The sequence below is a fragment of the Vombatus ursinus genome, unplaced genomic scaffold, assembly GCF_900497805.2.
Source record: "Vombatus ursinus unplaced genomic scaffold, bare-nosed wombat genome assembly UNPS02006874.1, whole genome shotgun sequence".
In the NCBI taxonomy this organism is placed as follows: domain Eukaryota; kingdom Metazoa; phylum Chordata; class Mammalia; order Diprotodontia; family Vombatidae; genus Vombatus; species Vombatus ursinus.
In genome coordinates, this window is record NW_020946652.1 from 1,643,759 (window position 1) to 1,669,075 (window position 25,317).

Genomic DNA, 25,317 nt, shown 5'->3' on the forward strand with positions numbered 1-25,317 from the left:
GAAAAAACAAACAAACAAACAAACAAACAAACAAGCAATAACAACAACAACAACTTTTTTGTAATGTTTTTGGGGGGCAAATCTTTTTCACTTTTCTTTTGTTTATAGTTCTCTTTCCATTTTCATTATCAGGTGCTCACTCCTGGATGACAATGTAGTTGTCTATCTTACAAAGCTTTCTTTAGATTGGTTTCATCTTCCATTGATCTCTTTTGTTTTTTTTTTGCTTTGTGATATGATACTGCTCATAATTTTCCATCATCTTTCTTCATAAGATTTTACAGACAAGTTTATAAACACACATATGCATATATATGGGGGGTGTAGGGGTATGTAGGTGTGTGTATGTATGTGTATGTGTATGTATATATATATGTATATATAATATCTTGTTTAAATGTGTTTCACTTAATGTAACATGCTTTTTTTATTGATATTATTTCTTCTTGATTATTATAAAATCTGTCTTAGCTCTGATAACATTAACATCCTATGAATGTGAAAACTTTATTCTAAGAATTGGTCCATCATCCTCACCAGCTAGTCAAAGGAATGATCCCCTGCTCTAGATGTTTTACTGTGAGGAAACTGAGGTCCAAGGAAGGGAAAAGACTTATTCAAGGTCACAGGGATGGTGATTACAGGGAATAGTTTACAGACAATATACTGCAGTGGAACACTTCTAGATTTGGAGTCAAAGGAGTTATATTAAAACTCAGGCTCTGAAACCTTGGACAGATAATTTCATCTCTCTAAACTTCACTTTCTTCAATCAGAAATGGAAGGAATAGGACTCAAAGATGTCTCAAGTTTATTATCCCTCTAAATATGAATTTTTTTTTTCTTATCATTGGGTTCCTTGGGGTATAAACTCAGTAATTGAATCTCTGGTTCAAAGGGTATGGATATTTTAGTCACTTCGTTTGCATAATTCCAAATTGTTTTCCAAAGTCTTTGTACCATTTCACAACTCCACCAACAATGTATTAGTGTGCTTCTCCTTCTACAACCCCTCCAACAGTGAGTATTACAATTTTTTGTCATCTTTGCAGAGTGTGAAGTGAAGAATCTGGGTTGTCTTGATTTGCATTTCTCTCATTGTTAGTTCTGTTATTTTTTCCTTCTAAAAGTGTCTCAAACCCTTCATTACTATGAACATCCATCCTTTGTACTGTATAAACACAGACATGCAACCTAGGTAACCCTGGGCTATATTCTAAGCTCCATTGTTTTTGGAACACATTATTCCATTCCCCCCTAGTTCTTCTAATGGATTAATGATGGTCTTTTGGTTTTTGAATGTCCTTTCCTTTGTATGGAAGGTTTTTCCCCCCAATGGCTTGCAGAACTTTTTTATCCCACAACTGAATCGATAAATTTAACCAGTATGTATCTTAGAGTTTGCAGCCCTGTTTTGTTTCTTTTCTTCTCCCCTCCCTCCCAGGTTATCTGTGAAGTCTTTCAATTGGGAATTTCATTTTCTATGCTTAGAAGTTCTGGGCAGTTCTCTTTTGTTATTTTCTTATTTATGGTGTTAAGTTTTTTTTTTTTGGCTTTGTTTTGTTTTGTCTGGGAGACTTTGGAGCCTTTAGTTATCTCTGTGTGTCTCTGTCTTTGAGTTCAGTTTGCTTTGCTTGCATAGTGAGCAGATTTTCATTGAATGTTATTGGTTTTTACTTCTCTTCTTCTAGGTTGTCCTTCAGTTTGGTGAATTTGCATTCCCAAGCTATTGTTTTCTCTTTTGTTTCTCTGGTGAGGCTTGCCATGGCAAATTCATTTTTTTTTCTATTCTGCACATTATTTTCATAATGCCAAACATAATTATTCCTCTCACAATTCTAATTTCTCTTTTATACACTCAGGAACAGCATATTGTGGTTGCATAACTCAAATTCCACAGGGTTATCAGGTGTTGGATTATTATATTTTTTTCCTTCAGTACTTATTCATAGATGACTGAACTTATTTCCTAGATCTGGAGGCCATATTTCCTTAAGTTGTTACTTTTTTCCCCTGTTGACTTATCTGTTTTTCTTCCAAGTCTTTGAATTTTATTCTTCCTGAAATCTGACACTTTCAGTCTCTTTCCCCTCTACCTTATTTTCCTTATCATTCACTTCCTGACTCATTCCCCTCCAATTGTGATTTCTTTAGAGCCTAGATTTCAAATTACATCAGCCCTTTACCACAGTGGTCATTTCACTGTTCACCAGCCTAGGTCTCTACCACAAATAACTTTGGGGTGGTCAGAACTAACCCTAGATGCAAGCTGTTCTTTTCTCTTCAAGCTTGGCAGAGTATTAGCACAACTTCCCACACATTACAATGTCCTGTACTTATGACCTGTACAAATACCATATTCCTTAGTTCTCTGCTCTGGCAATGGAATTACAGAGCCTTCTTTCCTTGGCACTGTCCAAACCTGCTTTCTCTGGCACTGGTGCTTTTGTGTTGCAGCCCCTAGCAGACCTTTGTTCCAGAAAGTCTGTTTGACTGTTGAGGCTGAGCAAAATCTCACAGCCTAGAACCAGATTTTCAATGGCTCTAAGAAGAGGGATGAAGAACAGGGTGCAAGAGTGGGTTTTTATGTGGGCTTCTGTTTGTCCTTGGGCCTCACTGCCAGTGATATAGGAGGTGGGTGAGGGGTGCTAAGTGAGCTAGTTCAGGCTCAGTGAGCTTCAGTTTCTGGGTTTTGGAGGAATTTTTTACCTTATTTTGGATTTTGGGTGTCCTAGACTAAGGAAAGAGCTGAAGTTGCTTTATCTTTGGCTCATGATTTTTGTTTTGGAGAGGATGGAGAAGTTGTGGGAATTGGAGAAAATGTTTAATCTGTCATCTTCTTGTTGCTCTTTGACCCAAAAATCTCAGCTCTAAATCTATAAATTTGAGTCACTATTACTGTATTTGATTTAGGGTCTCCTCATTAGAAAAAAAAATTGAGGGTCAAGCGAAGTTTCAACCAAAGGACTAGAAAATATAACCCATGAGAAGAGTTTAAAAAATATTGGATTATCTCAACTGAGAAAGTATCAAGGATTTTATAGAAAATTAAAGGAAAATAATTAAAGGAAAAAGGCTCATATGTTTTTAATTGGCTCTGTTTGAGTAGCAAATCCAATTGAATCAACTAATTAAATTAATTTGAGGGATCAGATTTCTATATCTGAACTGACTTGTTATGATTCCACTCTCTTATAAATGAAAAAATCTACCTTGAGCAGATAGTAGAAAGAGCCCTGGATTTGGGAGTCAGAGCACCTAGTTTGGAATCCCAGTTATGTTGCCTATTACCTGTGTCTTGGCAGTACATTCAAAGCATGGAGAAAATCCAATACAAAGGCACGGAGGTGGGAAATGGAGTGCTGTATCTGAGGAACAGTGACAAGGTCAGTTTGATTGTACTGTATGGAGTGTCAAGGGGAATGATGTATATTAAGGTGGAGATTGTACTTCCTGTTAGCATTCAGGGGTGTAACTCGTAGGTGAGTGGGGCTATTTTCTAGGAAGCCATGATGGAGGGGTCCATCCAAAGGTATGTTTTCCCTCCTTGTGGTTGCCCACTTCCTCAGGAGAAACCTCCTTTCTTCGCCAATGTGACTATTCTCCCCACATCCTGACTTGAAATCCTCTGATGCCTGACGTGGCCTGTGGAACAACAACCCTCAGGTCATTTGATCATGATACTGTTGCCTCAGCACCCTTTTCCTTTTTAACATGGAATTGATAATCATTACATGCCCCACATCACAGGGAAATGAAGAAAGTTCTTTGTCAGTTTGAAGTGCTGGAGAAAGGAGGATCATTATCAGGGCACAAGTCAAAAAACATTTTTTTGAAACAATGGAGAAATTTCTCAGTAACTGGCACCAGAGAGGTGAGTCACTGTCTAGCCTTGGCAAAGTCACTTCCCTTCTCTCTGGACCATCATTAGCTCTTCTGCAAAACTATGAGGCATTCATCTACTGGACAAGATGACCTTAATGGCCTCTCACCTTCGTACCATTCTCTGAAATGATTCCATGTATTGCTCTCACCCGTGAGGTTGCCCATGGGGCTAAGAAAGGGTGAAATCTCCAAATCCTAAAATTGATATGAGTGAATGGAGGCCTACTTGTGATTTCTGAACTCTCCATTTAAGATACATAAACTCAAGGCCCCAAATTAATTTAATAAAAGTTGATGCAATTGGGATTACTATTCAAACACAAATGATTAAAACTGCATGAGCTGTGTTCATTTCATTAATAGAGTCCTCTCTAAAACCTTTGACATCTTCTCAGCTGTGCTTGAAGAGGAGAGAGAGCCAGGTTTGGGCTGGCTACCTGAAATGTCCAGAGAGGAGGCTACAAGCAGGCTGCCTGAGGCTTCAGCAGAGATAGCCTGTCAGCTGTTGCCCTCTGCTGGTAAAAGTTCTGTATTCCCATTGAAGCATGGAGTTTCACCACTGTTATGAGGATGCCAGGAGTGGGCTCAGTCCTCTACTTTTTTTTTTCTCCTCGTATGTGCGAGGCTGATGCTAAAGGAGCTAAAGAGGTGGTAGGAGCCAGGGGTTGATGGGAACTCTCCCTTGCAGGAGGAAGGGAGGGGGGTTCCAGTTCTTACCAGTGTAGGTCTGCAGATACACAGGACACAATCTCCCAAGGGTACAATTCAGAGTCACAGGATCCTATAAACTCATTCTAGGACAGGACCTCTGTAGTCAGCTATTCCAACCTGGACCTGGACAATTATGCCCTCTGTATCATCCCTGACAAGAGGTCTTCCCATGAGAGACAACCCACTGCCTCCTGGGACAGTCCATTCTACATTTCCATTGCCTCATTGGAAGAAGTCAGAAATGTGAAAAAGAATCTCTGGAGTGAAACTGGGTGGGGTACAGATCTGAAGCTTGTCTGTGTCTACTTAACCTCAATGGAAGTTCCTGGGAAGGAATAACTGGCCCTAAATGTGAGAGACTTTGAATACTAGGATAAGGAGTTGATCCTTTATTCAGTGGGCAGTGGGGAGGAAGGGGAATAATGTTGTTTCCTTGAGAAGGGATGTGATCCAAATGGGATCACAAGCCTCGTCAGCTTGGAGAGGGGAGATACTGGAGGCAAGAGGATCCTTTCCAATTAATGCTACATGTGGCAGACAATAGTTTAAGCAAAAAGAGAAGAGGGTCTGTATCTAGGTGGTGGCTATTTTGATGGAATGGAGTGGAGGGGCTCGATGAGAGAAAAAGTAAAAGTAGAAAGGATGAGACCTGGCAAGTAATTCACTGTGTACGTGTGTGTGTGTGTGTGTGTGTGTGTGTGTGTGTGTGTGTGTGTGTTTATGTGTGTTTGTTTGTTTGTATAAACTCCCAGGTGACTCCCAGGTTGCAAGCTAGTGTGATTGGAAAGAAAGTGACACCTCAGTAGAAAGAGAAGAGATGGTGTCAAATGGTAAGATGGAAGGGCAAAGGAGGAGTCCAGATTTGCACATGTTGAAGCTGCAAAGCCATGAAAGACACCAGGCAGAGAGGTCCAAGAGGTGGTTAGAAATGCGGGACTGGAAATCTAGGGAGAACTTGGGGCAGGATGGGCAGTGGCTCTCTGAGAGCTGGCTGGCTGAAACAAGGGGTCAATGAAGGCTGCCAGTGAGCACACCAAGGGAGGAAAGAGAAAGATGAGAAGAGGGCCCAGGATGGACCTTCTGTGTCTTAGGGCTGGGAGAAGGATTCAGGGCAGGAGTGAACGGAGGGGGAGAATGTGAACCATGGAAATGTACACATGAAAGCCAAGGGGAGAGAGGGCACTGAGGAGGAAAAAGGGGGTCAATAGCATCTGAAATCACCTCATTAAGAAGGAAAATAGAGTTGGGCATGCCAGAGACAGCCAGAAGACGAGTTATTGCCAGGAAGACAAAGTACAGACAGGCCTACCCTTACATAACCAAGGTGTCCTTGACAAGCCCTCTGCGAAACACATTTCCGTGAATCAGCTACTATTTGAAAGTCACGTGGGGTTGATTATGTAATAGAACTTGTTGAAGAATCATCAGTGAAATGGAAAATCCTGCAGCAAGGTGGCTTTGGTTCTTGGTGACCCAGCGAGAGATTTCACTGGTAGATGTCGGCGAATCCTGGGGTGAAAACTGTATCCACAGAAGTAAATCAGCAGCAGCTTCTCTGGAATGTGGCCCTCTGAGGGCTGCTGCAGTGCCAGGATTCTGGGTAACCTTTCTAGAGCATCTGCTTGGAGGCTTAGAAGTGAGAATCATATTCCTGGCACCAGGTGGATGTTTGCCTAAAGGGGACACACTTGGAAGAGGCTTTGCCCTGCTCACGTAAGGGTCCCACCTGTTCCTTTGCCAGTTCCGAAGAGAGTTGCCTGGGGTAAGGAGGAGTGAAGAAGGCCAAGGAGTAAGGGTCAAATACCTTGTCCAGGATCACATGACAAGTATGAGCAGAGGGAGTTTTGACCCCAAGACTTTCTTACTCCAAGGGTGGCCCTTTCTTACTACCCAATATTATCCTTGACAATATGATACAGACAATTAAAACCTCTTAATTTAGATATTTTACCACTTTGGGGCATACCAGTGGCAGGTTTGGCCTAATCCATGGGTGCCTCTTTACACATATCCCCCGCACTTCTCAGGTGAACTCTGTAGGCTTCCGTTTCCTCATTTATGAAAGAAGGGATCTGAATGAGATGAAATGGCTTCTAAGACCTTCCCAGTGTGCCAGGAAATGATCGTGAAGTGTGTGTTGCGCTCTTCTAAAGAGAAGCCATCAGTATGAGCTGTATCAGGACCGGGTGGGCTACCCTTCCCCAGGGTCCTGAGGATGAAATAGAAATGTCATCAGGTATGGGCCAAAGGGAGTTCTCAGCCTTTCACTGGTTTAGTCATTTCAGTCGCGTCCAACAATTTGACCCTTCATGTTCCCATTGGGGGTTTTCTTGGCAAAGATACTGGAGTGGTTTGCCATATTTTCCCCCTCCAATTCATTTTACACATGAGGAATAGAGGCAAACAGAGTTAAATGACTTGCCCAGGGTCACACAGCTAGTAAGTGTCTAGGCCAGATTTGAACTCAGGAAGATGAATCTTCCTGATTCTAAGCCCAGCACTACCCACTTCACCACCTGGCACCCTAGGAGCAGAGATCTAAAGTTGGAAGGAACCTTGAAGGCCATCCAGGTCAACCTTCTCAATTTACAGATGAATGGGGGAAAATATTAAGTCCTTACCATGTGGTAAGCACTGTGCTAAGCTCTGGGAATACAAATAAGAAAAAGTGGGACAGTCTCAGTGCTCAAAGAACACCCCTGCTTCCAAGGGGGGTGGGGAGACAACACATCAAAGACAGTTCATTCGTCAGGCAGATGGAAAGCCTAGGAGTCCTAAGGGAACAGAGGTGGAGTGGATTGTAGGCCCAGGGCTTACATTAGAAGGTCAGATGATAGCATTGAGAGGCCAGACAATAGAGGCAGGTTTAATGGTGAGGTCTAAAATATTTGGGGACACAGTGGCCAGTCAAATGTATGGGAGGAGGAAAGATGCCCCCAAGGATGTTATGTTTGCACATGCCCCTACCTTTCCAGATGCATTCTGAAAAAGGCTAACTGAGACCCAGAGAGGCAGAAGTGATTTGCTAAAGGTCAGAGAGGTAGCAAGTAGTCAGGTTGTGATGAGAACCAAGGTCCTGAGACATTAAATGTCCATCAAACCGGACTGCTTCTCTAGGGGTTTTTGAGAACTACTTCTGGAGGGCTTGGATTCACTGATTCCATGATTGTCCAGTGACGCCGTGATTCTGAAAGTCCAGGATTCTAAGGGCCCTTTCTGATTGACTTGCTGGTTGCCTCAAAATTGGGCTTAATGTCATAGCAACAGTGTTTATATTTGTGTGACCATCACCATGGTAGGAATTTACATTCCAGTCATCCACCACCAAGCTGAGATCTATGAAAAGGCCCTTTTGTTGTTTGCCGATGGCAAGTGAACAGTTAGCCAAAGGAGAGCAGGAGGTAAGTGCCCCATTCATTCCCCACTCCCTCCCCCCTGCCTTAGAAAGGCACTGGCTACCTGAATAGACCAGGCAAAGCCTCTCTTCCTCTACGATTGAGGATTCTAGACTTAGAACTGAACGGGGCTGGAGAGGCCATTGAGGTTAACGTTTTTATCTTATGGATGAGAAGGCCTAAGGAGAATGTGGGTGACTTGTCCAGGGACTTAAGGCTAGTAAAGTGTCCAAGACAGCTCTAAACCAAAGCTTTAGGCTTTAAACTGCAAGACCCTTGCCTAAGAGCAAGCGGGATAGGCAGGACTCAAACCCAGGTCTTTTGACTACAAAACTAGTACTTTCCACTGTGTCTCCATTTTTGCTCATGTTCACCCACAGTGTCAAGCAGTGAGACTGTATAAGAAATGGTTACACTCTAAGCTGTTGGAGAAAAAATGGAGTGACTGAAGTCTCAATGCATCTAAAAACCGAAGAGCCCAGAGACCCAGGCTCCAGGCTCACAGCCAGGTAGAAGCTAGTGCTTTAATCTGATTCCCACCTTCCCCATATGGAAATTAGGCAGAGTCTGTGTCAAAACAGAGCCCCCGTGTTCCTAAAAAGAATTCTTTACCTTTGGAAAAGAAATCTCGTTAGGAATCAAGGAAACGTTCTGTGCAGACCTTTTAACTTGTGATTGACTTTCTTTTGGATGGAAACGAAGTCTGCTTTACCAGGCTGCTGCTTCCAACTTGTTGCTAAGTAGATGCAATCTATTTTGGGTGATGCAGGAAGCTGTTGATAGGACACGCCAAGTTCTGAAAGCTCTCTCTTGTCAAGCCCAAGAAGGTTCAAGAGACGATTGACCAGCCCTCCTTTCCCTCCCTACCCCCCCGCCCCCGCTTCCTCTCTGTCTGCTCACATGCTGGCATCAGACTTTTGATGCAGGAGTTGTCACCTCAAAGGGCTCTTGTCTGTCTGTCCCCATGGAAAACCCTTAAGGACAGAAGAGTGGCATGGGTGGGCTAACCTGAGCTTTCCCTCCGGAAGCTGACAATACTCTCACTCCTCCAACAGTCTAGAACAACCAAGAAACAACACACTGAGCAAGAATAGTGAATGAAAGCAGGGAGCTACCAGACGGGTAACAACCAGACTTTGGGACGGGGGTGCTGGGAGGGCAGGAGTCCCAGAATCTCTAGCCCCAAGTGAGGGCTCATTTAGTACCATGAGCCTTGGGTGCAAAAACATCCCAATGAGAAGTCTTCTAAAGAACATTCACAGCCACAGTACCTGGCCCCAGCTAACACTACAAGGAAACCCACTAGTGAGAAGGAAGAGCTAGCGTGCCACTGCTCCTTCCATTGACTCCAACCAACAGACTGGAGGGAAGGAGTACAGCGTGGAGATAGTAAGTCAGTCAATGAGGATTTGTTAAGTGCCTACTGTGTACTAAGTGCTGGGAGTACAAAAAAGGGCAAAAAAAAAAAAAGTTCCTGCCTTTAAAGAGCTCAGTTTAACATTTAAATAATAACACACATAGTTAGGGCTTTTTTTCGCCCAATATCAGTGGTAATATACATATATTATACATATATATACATACATATATATTATATATATACACATGTGTGCATATATGTATATATCTGTGTACACAAATATATAATATATACATATACATATGTATGTGTATATATATATATATATATATATATTATAATATAGTTATACAGTGTAAATTGAAGGTAGTCTCAAGAGAAGGCACACAGGTGGTGGAGGACCAGGAAAGGACTGCTGGGACTATAGAAGTGGGGAGGGAGGGGAAGAGGGCAAGAATTCCATGCAGGAGATAGATAATCCCAAAGTTCAAAGTCAGGAGAGGGAGTGTATTGCGGGAGGAACGGCATGTGGGGCCAACTTGGCTGGACCATAGACTGTGTCTAATAGAGGAGTCGATGTATGAAGACTGGAAATGAGGCTGGGTTCAGGTTGTGTAGGGCTTTACATGGGAAACAGAGGATTTTATGCTTGCTCCTAAAGATAATAGGGAGCCACTGGAGGTTACTGAGCATGAGGGTAACCTGTGGTTGGGAAAATCTCTTTAGAATATGAGCAGAAAATGGACTGGAGAGGGGAAGAGGTGAGAAGTAGATAAACTAATAAGGAACACATGTGAGTCCACGTGAGAAGGAATGAGGGCCTGTACTAGGTGGTGGTCGTGTGAATAGTGAGAAGTATTTTATGAGAGGCTTCCAAAGACTGCTGCCTGAGAGGACGAGGGCCGGGTAATATGATAAGCATTTATATAAGCCCCTACTGTGTGCCAGGCACTGGAAATTCAAAGATAACAATGAAATAGCCTCTGAACACTAGGAATATCCATTCTGAGGATGGGGGGCATGATCTGCAAAGATATAATTTAAGGAGGATGGGAGCACAATTCCCCCTCCCCCCCCCAGCCAAGTTATGCACCAATGTTCTATCTCATTATTTGGGATGTGTTACATTCTATTCATCGCCATACACCCTCCATGGGCCCTGGTTGTCTCTCATTATTAATTGTTTACTAATGGTTCAGTGTTGCATATTTTATGGCCATATAAGAACATGTACATTATATGGATATTATTAAAGGAAGGGCTTTAGTTTCAAGAAGTATGTACGCATGTTTACACACACACATACACATATATACAGAAATAATGCATAGATTTATATATATATATATATATATATATAGGTTTGTTGTTTTTCTTGTTGCTCAGTCATTTTTCAGTCATGTCCAGCTCTTGTGACTCCATTTGGGGTTTTATTGGCAAAGATACTAGAATGGTTTGCCATTTCTTTCTCTAGCTTATTTTATAGATGAGGAAACTGAGGCAAACAAGGATACATGACTTGCCCAGGATCACACAACTGGCAAGTGTCTGAAGCTAGATTTGAACTAAACAAAATGAATCTTCTTTCCTAATTCTAGGCCTGGTGCTCTTTTCACTAAACTACATACACACACACACACACACACACACACACACACACATCAATATTCATTTCTTCCTGTTATCTCTCCTTTCTGTCTCAAACTCCTTGAAAATTCTGTCTATACTCATTTCTTCCTTTTTTTCTTTCCTCTCAGTCTTCTAAACTATTTTCACTCCAATTTCTGACTTAATAACTGAATGGAAATTGTTTCATGCAAAATTATCAATGATTTATTAATGGCCAAATCTGATGGCTTTTTCTCAGTTCTCATGCTTCTCGACCATCCAAGAATTTGACACTGTCGAACACTGTTCTTTGATACCTTCTTATCTCACAGTTTTTGAGATTCTTCTGTCCTTTGGTTCTCTGTTAATATGTCTGACCATTCTTTCTTAGCCTCCTTTGCTGAGTTTTCATAACTATTGAGGCAATTGAGGAAATTAGAACATCAAGTGATGGTGGAATTTGAGTGAACCCCACTGCCTCCATCTTGTGACATAATTCTGGAGCTAGCTCAGTTATGTTTCTATTCAATTATAGGTCTGGTTCAATTTCTGTCTTATAAAAAAAACCTTTATTCAGTTGTGGAAATTGTTAAAGGACTTTGTTGTATTGCTTGGACACAGCCCTGTATGACTGGGAAGCTGGACCCCCTCTCCCTGTTGCTTAGAGACCCTTAGGATCTAGGTTATGCAAATCATAAATCCAATCAGATCTGACAATTGATGGAAGGAATTTTCTCACAATTATATATCCTAAGCAACCCATGTGTCTTTTCTGAAATTTGGCTCCATATTGGTTAATCAGTTATTGTTTCCATGTTATTGTTGTTGTTTTAATACAGTTGTTGGGGAGAGTGGGACACCTTTTTTTTTCTGATATCAGAAAATTGTACCAGTTCACTCTTCCCCTACCAACTTGGAAGGTCCCTAATCTTTCCTCCAATTAGAAATCAGATTACCTAATTTTGTATCCTGGTTAATTGTTTTCTTTTAACTTATTTGAGTAATTGTTTTAACGCATGAAAATCTGTCTCCCCCTGTATTTTGGGTCTAGCCCTAAGATGAGGAGGTCTGTTCCCAATTTGTTACCAACTGGTATTTATTGTTTAATAAATCGAAATGCTTGGGAGCTCAAACCTTTGTTTCTTCTGTCATTCATCTTTCAACCACCATGTTATCATGTCTTTAATTACGGGAATATCCCAGTGTTCTATCTAGAGCCTTCTTTTCTTTCCCCTCTATACTATCTGACTTGGTGATCTCATCATCCCCCATGGGTTCAATTATTACCTATAAGCAGATGACACTCAAATCTTAATGCTCAGTTCTAGGCAGTCTATTTAACTCCAGTCTCACCTCACTAACTGCCTTGGACAATTTCAAACTGGGATGTCCCCAAAACATCTAGATTTCATGATGTACAGAACAGAAACTACCGTGGTTCTTCACAAATCCTCTTTCATGCTTGAGGTTTACAGTCTCGCAGGTTCTTGACCTCAATGTTGCATTCAATTCCTCGGTCTGACTCACTTGACACATAATGGAGGATTGGCCGATGAGTCTGGCTCTTCAAATGATGGGCTAGGCTGCTACAACCTCCATGTAGACTTTGGAGCTTTTTTTTTTTCTGGGGAGGCAACTGGGGTTAAATGACTTGCCCAGGGTCACACAGCTAATGTCAAGTGTCTGAGGGTGGATTTGAACTCAGGTTTTCCTGACTCTAGGGCCAGTGCTTTGTCCGTGCCATCTAACTGCCCTTTGACTTTGGAGCTTTTACAGACATTCTGGAATCACTGACTGTTGAATGCACATGCTCAGAAGGGTTTGTCTCACTAGTCAATCCCTCTCTCCTCCTGTTACATAAATAACAAATCAGTTGTCAAATCATAGGCTTCAACCTCACCATTTCTTGCCTCTGTCCCCTTCTCACTACTCACACAGCCACCATCATCTCATTCCCACACTATTGGAATATTCTCCTACTTATTTGGTTGCCCTGTCTTAAATTTCTCTTTACTCCAGTCCATCTTTCAAGATTTCAAAGCAATTTCCTAAAGCACAGGTCTGACTATGTTGCCTCCCTACCCCACAATAAACTGCAGTGTTTCCAAACAATTATTATAGTTTTATTTAAATGTAAATCTCTTCTCAATTTGGCTCCATCCTATTTTTTTCAGTCATACTCCTTTTTGATCCCCAAAACTCATTTTCTAGGTGAACCACACTGGCCTTTTCACTGGTCCTTACCCAGGACCCTTCATTTTCTGCCTCTGTGACTTTGTGCTAGCTAGTCACCCTACCTGGGCTCAGCTCACTCTTCACTTCCCCTTTTTAGATTCCTTGATGTGCTCCAAGACTCAGCTCTAGAGCTACTTTCTGCAAGAGGTCCTTCCAGGTCCCCCAGTTGCTGCGACTTCTTCCCTCGAAGTTAGCTTCTATCTGTTTTGTTGCTGTTCCATGTATACCTGTACGTATGCATGTTGTCTCTCCTTAATGGCAGAGCCTCTTTTGCTTCTGTCGTGGTACTCCCAGGATCTAACAAATTGCTTGGCATTTATTTGATTTTCATTAAATTTCTGCTGATTCCAACTCAACCACAATGCTTCTTCCTGCTTCTCCACATTGAGGATGATATGGATAGGCAAGGGAACCCACAAAGATTCTAACAAAGAGGCCAGACCTAATATATGCCAAATACACTATAGAAAGACACAGCTTTCATAGGGACATGTTGACATGAAGAACTTTTGGAGCTTAAGACTTCATACTCATCTATGGGCCTTCCTTTTGGAACCTCATTGGAACTCACTTCCACTCTCTGCCTCTCTTAGGTCAATATTGCATTAGAGTCAGGATGACCCGAGTTCAAATCCCCCCTTCACCACTGGTTTGCAGTGTAACCATGGGCAAGTCACAAACTCTCTGAGCCTCTATTTTCTAAGTTGTAAAATGGCAATAATTAAAAGCATTATACCTACGTGACAGGGCTGTTGCAAGGACCCAATAAGATAAATGCATGTCAAGTAGTTTCCAAACCAGAAAGAGCCATAAAAATGTCAGCTACCATGATTATATGTGTGATATCCAGGGTTTCATCACAACTGTGGCTTCTGGGCTCCTTTTATGCCACAACTCTCCTTCTCTTTCGGACAAGCTGAGTTATATTCATTCTTGTTCCATCCCATTGCTCCTTGTAGAGTGGACCACTGGAACAATGAGAAGGAAAGGGTGGTGGCAATCACTGATAACACCTTGCTGATCTGCAAATATGACTTCATTATGCTCAGCTGTCTCCAGTTTCAACGCATTCCCCTAAGCAGCATCTGTCGCATTTGTCTCGGCAAATTTGCCTTCCCTGGCACATCCTTGGATAAGTAAGTACTCTGTTCTACCCCAGGGGGGTTGGGGATAGGTGACGGAAATAGCCAAACCTTGTATGGGAGCCCAGAAAGAAACACACTGGAAATTGGTCAGGCAAGTGAAAAGACAAGGAGACTGGGAATCAGAAAACCTCGAAACTAGACCTTTTCTTCTCACAAACTAATCTCGGTTTGCTTAGCCATGGTTATGTGCTGATCGCTGCTGTTGTCTGTCTTCTAAAGGAGCTGTCCTTCCTCCCTCACTGTATTATGGGCCCACCAAGGGGAGGACCATGCCTTGTAACCCGTTTATCTCCAGGGTCTTTTGACTCAACCTGGATTCAGTAGAGGCTTAGGTTGTTGCTGATGGTGACAGAGGCCACACAAGCCCTCTCAGGGGTGATTCCTGAACACTAAGTGAGGGCCTGGACTAGTTATCCCTAGTGTCTCTCCTAGCACTGATTCTCTGGGTTCTAGGTTTGAAGAGATTCAACATTCTAAAATTCCAAGTAGAAATTCTCTTTTGGCTCTGACTTTCTCAAATCTCTATTCTAAGGTCCCTTGTAACTCTGACATTCTTTACTCTGTGGTCAAAAGACTCAGCCAGCTCTGTCATTTTATGCTCTATATTTCAAGATCACTTTCAATTCTGACATTTTGTGCATATGTGGATCAGTATACATGTGTATGTGTATATGCCTATGCATGCATGTGCGTTTGTGTGTGTGTATATATGTGCATGTGTTCTAAGGAACTTCCTGAGCTCTGATAGTCTCATGTCTATGACTAAGTTCTTGTCTATGCATTCTAATGTCTATGACCTAATATTTTGGCCTTACACCCATGTTCTATGTTCTAAATTACCTTCTAACTCTAACATTCGGTGCCCTAAGGTTCTTTTCTCTCCTGACATTCAACATTCTAAGGTCACTCCGAGCTCTGACATTCTCCAGGGGTTTTCACCAGAGAGTCTGTGAACTTGTTTTTCTGCTTCATACATAAACATATATCTCCATATATGTATTTATATTTACATGTGTATATATACATACATAGATATTCACATTTCAGTATAACTTATTTCCTTGTTATTGCTACAAATTCTACTTTATGCACAAAAAGTCCTCCACATTTTTGTGAGCATGGTTAGCCCACAGTCTCCACCAGTCTGCCGAAAGGGTTCATTGACACCCCCCACCCCCAATAAAGGTAAATAACTACTGGTCTAGACTCAGGCACACTTCTATGAAATGCCATGTCATCAATGATGTTGTGTTCCTTTTCTGCGCTTCCATTTTCCCATCATGTTATTGGATAAGAGGATTAAGTTTGAGAAGGAAAATGAGATTCCTAAGGTTTTTGTGAGAATCAATATCTTGTTCTGTCTTCATACTACTTCTTCTTTGTCCCCCAAAGCCATTTTCATTCAGAAGGTATTACTAGAGAAAGCAGACAGACATCTTAGGCTTTGTTGTCTGGAGTGTGCTTATGGGTCAGGGTCCTGAGTGCTGATTTTTTTTTTCTTTATTAAAAGAAAGCACCATCATTTCTGGGTACAACCTAGAGCATTGAAATGTAGCGTAATCTAATAATTTTAGTTTAACCATGTTTCACTTTACATCCCCTATATCCCTGATTAAATCATTGGGTCAATTAGAGTTGTTGTTGTTATTATTATTATTTTCTTTCCTTGTCTTGATTCAACCTCTTCATTGAAACCTTTGGTGAATCAAGGATGGTCAAAGAAGAAAAAATTACCACTGCTTGGTGATCCACAAAACGAAAGATAAGCCCTGGAGCGATCTTGAGTAAACTATTTTAGGGCATCCACAGAAAGATGCCCTGTTATAGTTGAAGCAAACATTCCCATTAGGGTGGGACGCCATCTTATCTAGGTTAAATGTTGCACTCACCAATAGGGGTAAGGCTAGGAAATAGACAGGATTTCAGTGCTCTAGAAGTTATTTCAAGGTGAGGAAACTCTCTCTACCAACGCAGGTTCGTTCATGTCTTCTCTGTAACTGATAGTCTTAGAGAAATTTTTGGAACACGCAGATGTAAAATCACTTACCCAGGGTCACACAACCAGTGTGGATAAGAGGCAGCACTCAACTACTGATCAACACTATCAAAAATAATTTGTTGTTCTTGAGTTGTTTCAGTCATGTCCAACTTTTTATAACCCATTTCATTGTTTTTTGTTTGTTTCTTTTTGGCAAAGATACTGAAGTAGTTTGCCATTTCCTTCTCCAGCTCATTTTATAGATGAGGAAACTGAGGCAAACTGCATTCAGTGACTTGCCCAGGATTACATAATAAGTGTTTGAGGCCAGATTTTAACTCAGAAGGATGAGTCTTCTTGACTCCAGGACCAGGGCTCTATCCACCACCCTACCTAGCTGCCCTATAAAAAATATAAAAATTATTATCCTGGAATTAATGTTATCCTTTCTACATAAAAGTGACTCTACCTTCCCTGCAGTACACCCTATCAATTCTCTTCCTAAATACACTGATAGATGGGCACAGATCCATCCACATTGCCTTTTTTGTCTTACTTACATCACGTGTCATGACTACTATAAATGACATAGCGAGAGTCAAGGATGACATTGATGGCCAGGGGATGGAGTGAAGTAAACCATCCCATGTGGAAATTGGAAAGTCAATCTATGAAGGTTGATTTGAAATGTCTTAGGTATGCAGTTTTTTTTAAAAAAATCTTAGAACCCCTAAAACTAAATAAATTTTAATTGGCATATATTTTGTGTCAACTTATTTGAGTCCATATTGTTTCTCTCCCATTAGCCCAACTACCTGCCACCAATCAAATCTAGGTTCCGTGAGAGCAGGGGCAGATTCATTTTTGTCTTTGTTATGACTAGTGCCAAAAAGCACAGTGTCTCCTAAATAGCTGACAGCTACTTAATAAATGCTTTATGAAGCAACAGGGTCTGGCTCTGCTTGGAGAGTTTCACCTTTCAATTTTAGTAGAGACTCTGTCCTGTTCCATCAGTGTACTAACTTTCATGATCAATATAGTATGATACTGGAAAGTATGGAATAGAAGAATCGATTTTAAAGAAGAGTGGGGAACGGTAACCAAGAAAGCTGCCTCTAGAGGCAGAGGATCTCAGTTCATATCCTGCCTTCTGCTGCTTACTAACTTAGGCAAGACACTGAGCTTCTCAGCCTCAGTTTACTCATCTGTAAAATGAAGATGCTGAATTAAATGGCCTCTGAGGTTCCTTCCAGCTGATCTCTGGAACCACAGACCTAGTTTCTAAGCTGCATTTTTCTGTTTGTCAAGTAGAGACTAATGCTTACTTAGATTTAAACCTCATGTAAGGGAAGGCAAGAGGGAAACTTTCCAGCAGCATGGCTTGACCTCCTTTCTCCTATCTCCTTCTAAAGCTCTGGAAAAAATGGAAGAATCAAAGGGCACCCTTCTTCAGGCTCTTGGTTGTGTGTGCATGTATGTTGGTTGGAGTGAGGGTGCATGTATGTGCATTTGTGTGTGTTTGTATGTGTTTGTGTGTGTGTGTGTGTGCACTCATAGTTCCTTCCTGTGGAGGTGACCACTGCTCCTCTTAGGAACTCCTGTCTCTGAGTGTCTGATCAGAATTTTGCCAGCGACAAGCTCCAGCACATCCCACGTACTTATGAAACAGAGATGTTTTGTTTTAATCATCCCTTGCTTTTTGCTTAAAGGAAATGGGCTGTGTATGTGTATGTGTGTGTAGTGGGGGCAGAAATAAGGAAAGACTATGCCTCATTTACTTGGTGTGATGCTGGCAGATCGTCTTTAGATAAGAGGCTTCTGCAAGAGAAGGAACAAGGAAGTAGTGCATGGGTACCTTTATCCTGCTGGGTCCGTCCCTGCCTTGATGCTGGGAGGACGTTTCTTTAGAGTTATAGTTTCTCTGACTGCAAATGGAATGGGAGCCCTCTCTCTTCTGCTTAACATAATTGGACACATTCCCAGGCTTTAATTAAAACTCATTCCTTATCATGCACTTGTGTCTCTCACCCAATCCCTTTACAGAGTTGTGAAAGAAGGCACTCTTTCCCTACTAGCCTGAGGAGGCAGACCTTGGAATCTGTCTGAAGGAAAAACTGAGAGAAACGTTGCATCCTCCCTTGACATTGGGAGTCTTTTCTAGCAGAGTAGCATGGTTATTCATTCAAGGCTAAAGACACTAGGACATGAGTCAGACTGGAACCTCCCAAGGTGTGGTTTTTCCATCGTGAGTGAACATAATAGATGGGCCACAGAGCTCATTCCAGCAGATGTCCATGCTCATTATTCATGCTTACTAATGAATAAAGCTTTTGGTATGCAGCCATGAAGTTTGCATGGTTACTTCAACTACAGTTTATTGGACTAACATATAGATGGAAATAATAACATCAGAGGAATGCCATAGACTTAGGATACTTGGATTTCAGTAAGATGTGTGACAGTGATGTCCATGGTATCCTCATACAGAAGGCAGAGAGATGTGGGTTATTTGCTAGTTCAGTTAGGAAGGTTCAGAACTAGTAGCATGACCTGAACCCCTCCCCCAAAAGACATTAATTGATTTCTATAAAACTGGGAATAGGTCTGTATTGGAGTATCACAGGACCCTGAGCTTAGATCTATGTTGCTCCAGCATTTTAGCAATGATTTGCTTGAAGGCATAGATGGTATGTAAAGCTCTTTGAAAACAGGGATTAGTTAATTCCTGGTATTTAAATCCCCAGTTCCTGGCACACTGTAATAGCTCTTTAAATGACTCATTGATTGATTGATAACACAGAGAGAGAAGGAACAGCTAGGACACTGGATGATGGAATTATGATCCAAAAATATCACAATACTCTAGGCTTATTGACTGAATATTCAAGGATGAAATGTGTTTGCATTTTTGAAAATCTGTAGCACATGTATAGGATGAATTAAATCATATTAGACTGTGATTCTCATGAAGAGGCTATAAAAATTATAGGGGTCAGGATGGGTCAATAGTGTCCTATGGTAGTCCAAAAAGCTATCATCATCTTGGTTTCCTTGGCAGAATCATAGTATCCAGAGCCTCCAGTGCCCTCTTCCCTGGTAACTTCTCATGGGGTAGGGTGATTCTAAGTTCTTGAAGACACTCACAGTGGCATACAATCTTTGGCAGGTCTTCCAAAGGTGAAAAGACTTCATATGAGAAGCTGTATTGGATTGTAGAATTATGAGACAGAGTTAGGATGCCTGAGTTCAAATCATGACTCTGACACTTATTATCAGGTTGACTTTGAGCATATCCCTTCACTTCTCTAAGATACAGATTCTTCCTTTATAAAGGATGAGGATGTTGACTGGTAGCAAGACATTATCTGTTACTTTAAAGAGTCAGCCTGTTAAAATGAATAGAGAGATGACCTTGGAATCAGGAAGACTTTAGTTCAAGTCTCACCTCTCACCTCCACTAGCAGTATGACCACAGGCTCTCTAAGACTAATTACAGTGATGATAATCTGTATTGGTGAATATGCATCTCACACCAGGAGTTCCCTACGCTGACAGAATGAGTCACTGGTCCTGATCAAAGAAAGGGAGGAGATGAGCCCTAACAGAGTGAGTGCTTACTATTTGATAGAGGAGTGACGAGGAAAACCCTGTACAAATTCTGAAGCGCTGCAGGTGCATAGGTGCTGACTTAAAGGACTGTCCAATGATGAGCTATGCACATCCTCATATACTGAGGACCAGCCAGGCCAAGTTTAGAGAGGACATCACCAGGCTGGCTACAAGGCAATGGATTTCTGGGACAACATGCCTCTTAAATACCATCCTCTGAGGCACTGTGGCTTTACCTACCCACACTGGAGTAAATGAATGGAGTGCCCTTACTGACGGAAACGAAGATCCTTGTATTAAAGCAAGTATCCAGAAAAAGTGGGATTGTGGTTTCACTGTCTTCTGTTCTCTTCAGGCCACACGTAGAACATTGTGCTTCATTCTGGGCGGTGCTTTGTAGGATGGACATTAACTGTCTGGAGTATGGCCAAAGGAGGGTGATGAGATAAGGACAGGACTCAAAGCCATGTTGGACTTGGATCCATTGAAGGAACAGGTGCTGTTTAGGCTTTAGAAGAGAAGGCTCATGGAGGAGCATGGCAGACATTGTCAATTATTTGAAAGACTGTCTTGGAAGGTATCACAAGAGTTCCCTGTGTTTTGCTTGGCTTTTTTCCCCTCTTTCATTTGTCTTTCCTTTCCCCATCACTTGGTACAATGACTTGTACATAGGATGCGTTTAGCAAATATTGTTTGTTTGGGATTTGAATGTTAGCTCCTTAAGGGTAGGCTCAGGTTTTCATTTTGTCTTGGTATGCCCAGGGTCCAGCCCAGAGTCTTGGATATTTTAGAAACTCAATCACTTATTTCATGACTTCATCACTTCTTGGACTGAATCAGTTAGATTGGCTCTTTCTGATATTTGCCTAGCACATGTGGAAGCATCCTCTTAGTAATGCTCAATCAACTGATTCAAGTGATCCCACTGAACAAACTTGGTGCCAAAGAACAGGTGTGCTTCATCTGAGGTCTATGGCTCCCCAAGGTTTCCATGAATAAAATTCAGCCGATTTGTGAACTTGTACGGGAAAAATCATGTAATTGTTTTTTACTAAACTCTACCTGAAATGTAGCATTTTATTTAATCATTAAAGGAAAACACACTTCTGAGGGGGAGTCCATAGACTTCCCTGCCCTGACAAAAAGATCTATTACATACACACCCAAACAACCATGTGCTCACACATGCACACACACATGCACATATGAGTTAACAGCTTCTGCTTTAGAGGAAAGCCAGTATGACTGTCACATTTAGATTTCACCTTTCCCAGTTGAAGTCTGCTCAGCTCCTCCATTTGAAATGTCTGATTATAGGACAGGTTACATTATTATATTTTCCTGAAGCAATTCCACTTAGTAGATATAATTCAATATTTTGCTCATTCTATTCCCACCATGAAAAGAAGTCAAGAAATTGTGACCTGAGAAAAGCTGTGGATGTCACAAAGAGACATCCAGAAAAGTCATGCAGAAATGTTGAGGCCATATTGAAGATGATATTGAGGGATGCCTGTCCTTACTTTTCCAGGTTTAAAAAAAAGGAAAGAAAAGAAAAAGAAAAGAATGATGGTCTAGAAAACTTGTTTTCCTCTGACTCTGCTCTTGTTCATGTGGCTTCCCTAGACTCTGGTTTTCATATTTAATTTAATTTAGGATAATATCATATCGTATCATATCATATTATAATATGTAATATAACATAACATAATATTGTAATGTTGTGGTATGTTATGTCCTGGTACATATGTGTGTATATGTACACACACACACACACACACACTCACACACACCGACCATGTGCCAGGTACTGTGCTAAGTTCTTGGAATAGAAAGATGAAAGCAAACCTATCCTTGTTCCCAGAAAGCTTATTCTTCTTCTCAGGCAGATAATATGTACCTTATATATTATTATCATCAGCTTCAACATGATCATCATTAGAGGGTAAGCTTTTTAAAGGCAGGGATTGCTTCAATTCCATCTTTGAAATACTAGCACTCAGCACAATGCCTGACCCTTACAAAGCATTTCATAAAGATTCTTCTCTTGATTCATTCATCATTATCATTAACACTGCCATTGAAACTTCCCTCCTCCCATGGGCTTGCTCAGTGCTCATTTGGGGGCCCTAAGCATCTGTAGGATGAAATAGGACTCGAGCTTCTTCACCAGCCTCTCCCTGATCAGATCAGTTGTAAGAGCTGGCTCCTCAGTGCCCTCAGTGCCCTCCATTGGCACCACCCTGGCTCAGAGGGAGGAGCTTTCAAAGGCCTACTGCTTCAGGTAAGAAGGTTCTCACCAGGGTTCATTCCACTGTGCTCACAGACATCTGTCAGCATGCCATGATCCCCAGGAGGGCTGATGTTCTGTGGAAACTCTTGTAAAAGATTTCCCTCCTGCCACAACTCCACCTCTTGTCTAGACAATCTAATAAGGAGAGCCCAGAGCACACAGCTGAAGCTGTCATGGGCAGTCCCCAAGTGTTGCCTAACTGGGGGCGGGGGAAGGAGAAGTTGAGGGGAGGTGGATCCTTACCAGCTGACTGTCTAGAACGCTGTCCTCTGCTGGAAGGCTGAGGTCATTTTGATTAAGCGGAATTGCCCAACAGAGCTTGTCACTGGACTGGGCTCCCCAAGCCAAGGAGGATTTTGGGGACGGCTCTGTATTACCCATCCTCACAACCCCCATTTTCTTGTTTGAGTAGAAGGGGGTTTGAAGTCCCTTCCAGGCATGTTTTCAAAACTCAAGGTCTTGGGATTCACTCAAGTAATATCAGGCAGCCTGCCCCCCTCCCCCCTGCAAAAAAAAAAGTTGCAATTGGAGTTTTGTTCTTTTTTTTCCCCCAAAGGACATTTTCCACATCCAAAGTGCAGATCCCTAGATGCTGTGGGTGTGTTTTGTCCTTCAGAGATTATAGCTAGCATTTGTATAGTGATTTAAGTCTGCAAAGCCCCTTACAAATTTCATTCCATTTTGTCTTCACAAGAGACCTGGAAGGTAAATGCATTATTAAGCTCATTGTACAGATGAGGAAGCTAAGGCAATGGATAGCAATTAAGTGACTTCCTCTTATTTTATTAATTTTTATTACTGTTATTTGTTCTATATTCTATTATTATATATAATATTAATACAAATTATTATTATTAAGTAAGGGTCACACAGCTAATCTCTACAGCAGAAATTGAACTCAGGTCTTCCTGATTCCATGTCCCAAGTCTGGTGTGGTCTATTTCAGAGAATCATCAAAGAGAAGATTTGGAACCGGAAGAGATTGTAGGAACATATCACCCAGCTCCCTAATTCAGATCAATCAAATGTTGCCACAAGGATGATCACCAGGGAGATCCCAACTACTCCCTGTGTTTTAAAAAACCTAGATAGGGTTATATTTGTCTTAATGAGCATCAGACTTTATATGTTCCAGACACTGTGATAAGAACTCAGGATACAAGAGAAGTCTAAATAAAAAGCAAACAAACAAAAACAAAACAAAACAAAACAACAACAAAAACAACAACAACAAAAACCACAAAAACAGGCCTTCTCTCAAGGAGATCCCACTCGAATGGGGGAAAGAAGATGTGAATAAAAGACATAGAGCTTTTCCTCCTTCACCTAGAGGGAAGTCCTCCTGCAGCAGATAGGCTTGGAGCTGAGCCTTGAAGGAAGCAAGGCAAATTGAGGGATTATGGGGCAGAGCATTCCGGGTAGGGATAATAGCCAGAGGAAAGGTACAAAGGTGGGAAATGGAGCACAGTGTTGATTATTTCCCTGGGGTGGGGGGCTGGGGGGGAGAACCTCTGATTGGAAGCCTAATCAGACGAAGTGAAGACGATCTTTTAGGGCTGCTTCTGACATCATATGCATCATGGTGGGAAAGTACCAAAAGGAAGGATTGCAGGAATTGGCATCTGGAGACCTGAATTCCAATCACACCTTAGCCCCATTTGCAGCAATTCCCAGTTAATACATCTGTGACCTTGAACAAGTAACTTAAGTACTCAGGGCATCCTTCTCAATTTCTCTGCAACCTTTGACACTATCAATTTCTTCTCCATGATACTCTTTTCTCTATAGGATTTTATGACACTATACTCTCCTAATACTATGTCATATGACTCCTTCTCAGTATCTTTATCCACCCACCAGCCATGTGTGTTTCAAAAGCTCTGTCCCACACCCTTTTCTCCCTCTACAATATTTTATGTAATCTCATCAATGAATTCAGCAATGATCTCTACATAGATGAATGCCCTTCAGTCTCAGTCTTCACTCAACATGTTCAAAACTGAAGTCATTGTCTTTCCTCCAAACCCTCCCTTCCTCTAAACTTCCCTACTAATGGCAGGGATCCCACTATCCTTCCGTTCACCCAGGCTCACAACCTAGGCATCATGCCTCAACTCCTTATTCTCACCCACCCCCACATAGCCAATCAATTGTCAAATCCTTTCAATTCTCCCTTCATATCACCTCTCCCACATGCCCTCTCCTTTCTTCTGACACTCCCATCCCCCTGGTGCACCATCACCTCAGGACTGGGTGATTGCAGTAGGTGCCTGCCTCAAGTGTCTCCTCAATCTACTCCATCCTTCTCTCAACTCTCAAATGGATCCTCCCTAAGCAGAGGTCCAATCATGGTCTTGTCATCTCCACTCAAATCCACCCCTCTAGTGAATAAACTCCAGTGTCTCCCTATTCTCTCCAAGATCCAGTGTAAAACCAACTCTGCCTTTTCCTGTCCTTCATAGCCTGGCCCCTTCCTGCTTTTCCACTCTTCCTCTGTCTTATGACCTTCTGTGAACTCTGTGCTTCAGTAACACTGGCCCCTTTGTTCTTCCTCCCACAAGACATTCCATCTCTCAAGTCTGAAATTTTCTCTGGTGTCCCCTTGCCTGGAACTGTCTCCCTTCTCACCTCTGCCTCCTGGCTTCCCAGACTTCCTTCAAGTCACAACTAAATACCCACCTTCTGCAAGATGCCTTTGCTTACTGCCCTTAATATTAGTGCCTTCTCCTTGTTCATTACCCTCAACTGAATCCATCTACAGAGAGTTTGTAGTTATTTTCATGTTTTCTCCCTCCACAAACTTTGAATTCCTTGAGAACACAGACTGATTTTGTTTTTGTTCCCAGGGACAGAGAAGATCCTTCTTTGTATTCTCAATGCTTAGCATAGCACCTGGCTCATAGTAGGTATTTAGTAAGTGTTTGTTGACTGACTGACTCTGGGCCCAAGCTTCCACACACTCCTATTTGAATACCGTCTGTATGAGCCCAGAGCTTGATGCTGTGTCTGTGTGAAGAGGTAGGGGAGAGGGAAAAGGGTTATGGCATAGTGGTGATGCTTACATTCTTACTGTCCCTCTCTGGCCCAGAAGTCTTATA

The 25,317-nt window shown here is 41.9% G+C and overlaps 1 protein-coding gene across 1 annotated transcript in view; it reads left to right on the forward strand.

Annotated features, from left to right (window-relative positions):
* Nucleotides 1-25,317, forward strand: part of TPRG1 (tumor protein p63 regulated 1) — a 151,375-nt gene that overhangs the window by 63,304 nt on the left and 62,754 nt on the right. Inside the window, exon 4 of the mRNA XM_027848731.1 lies at nt 14,154-14,330. Within this exon, the coding sequence (XP_027704532.1) occupies nt 14,154-14,330 (177 nt within the window). The remainder of the gene's footprint in view (nt 1-14,153; nt 14,331-25,317) is intronic.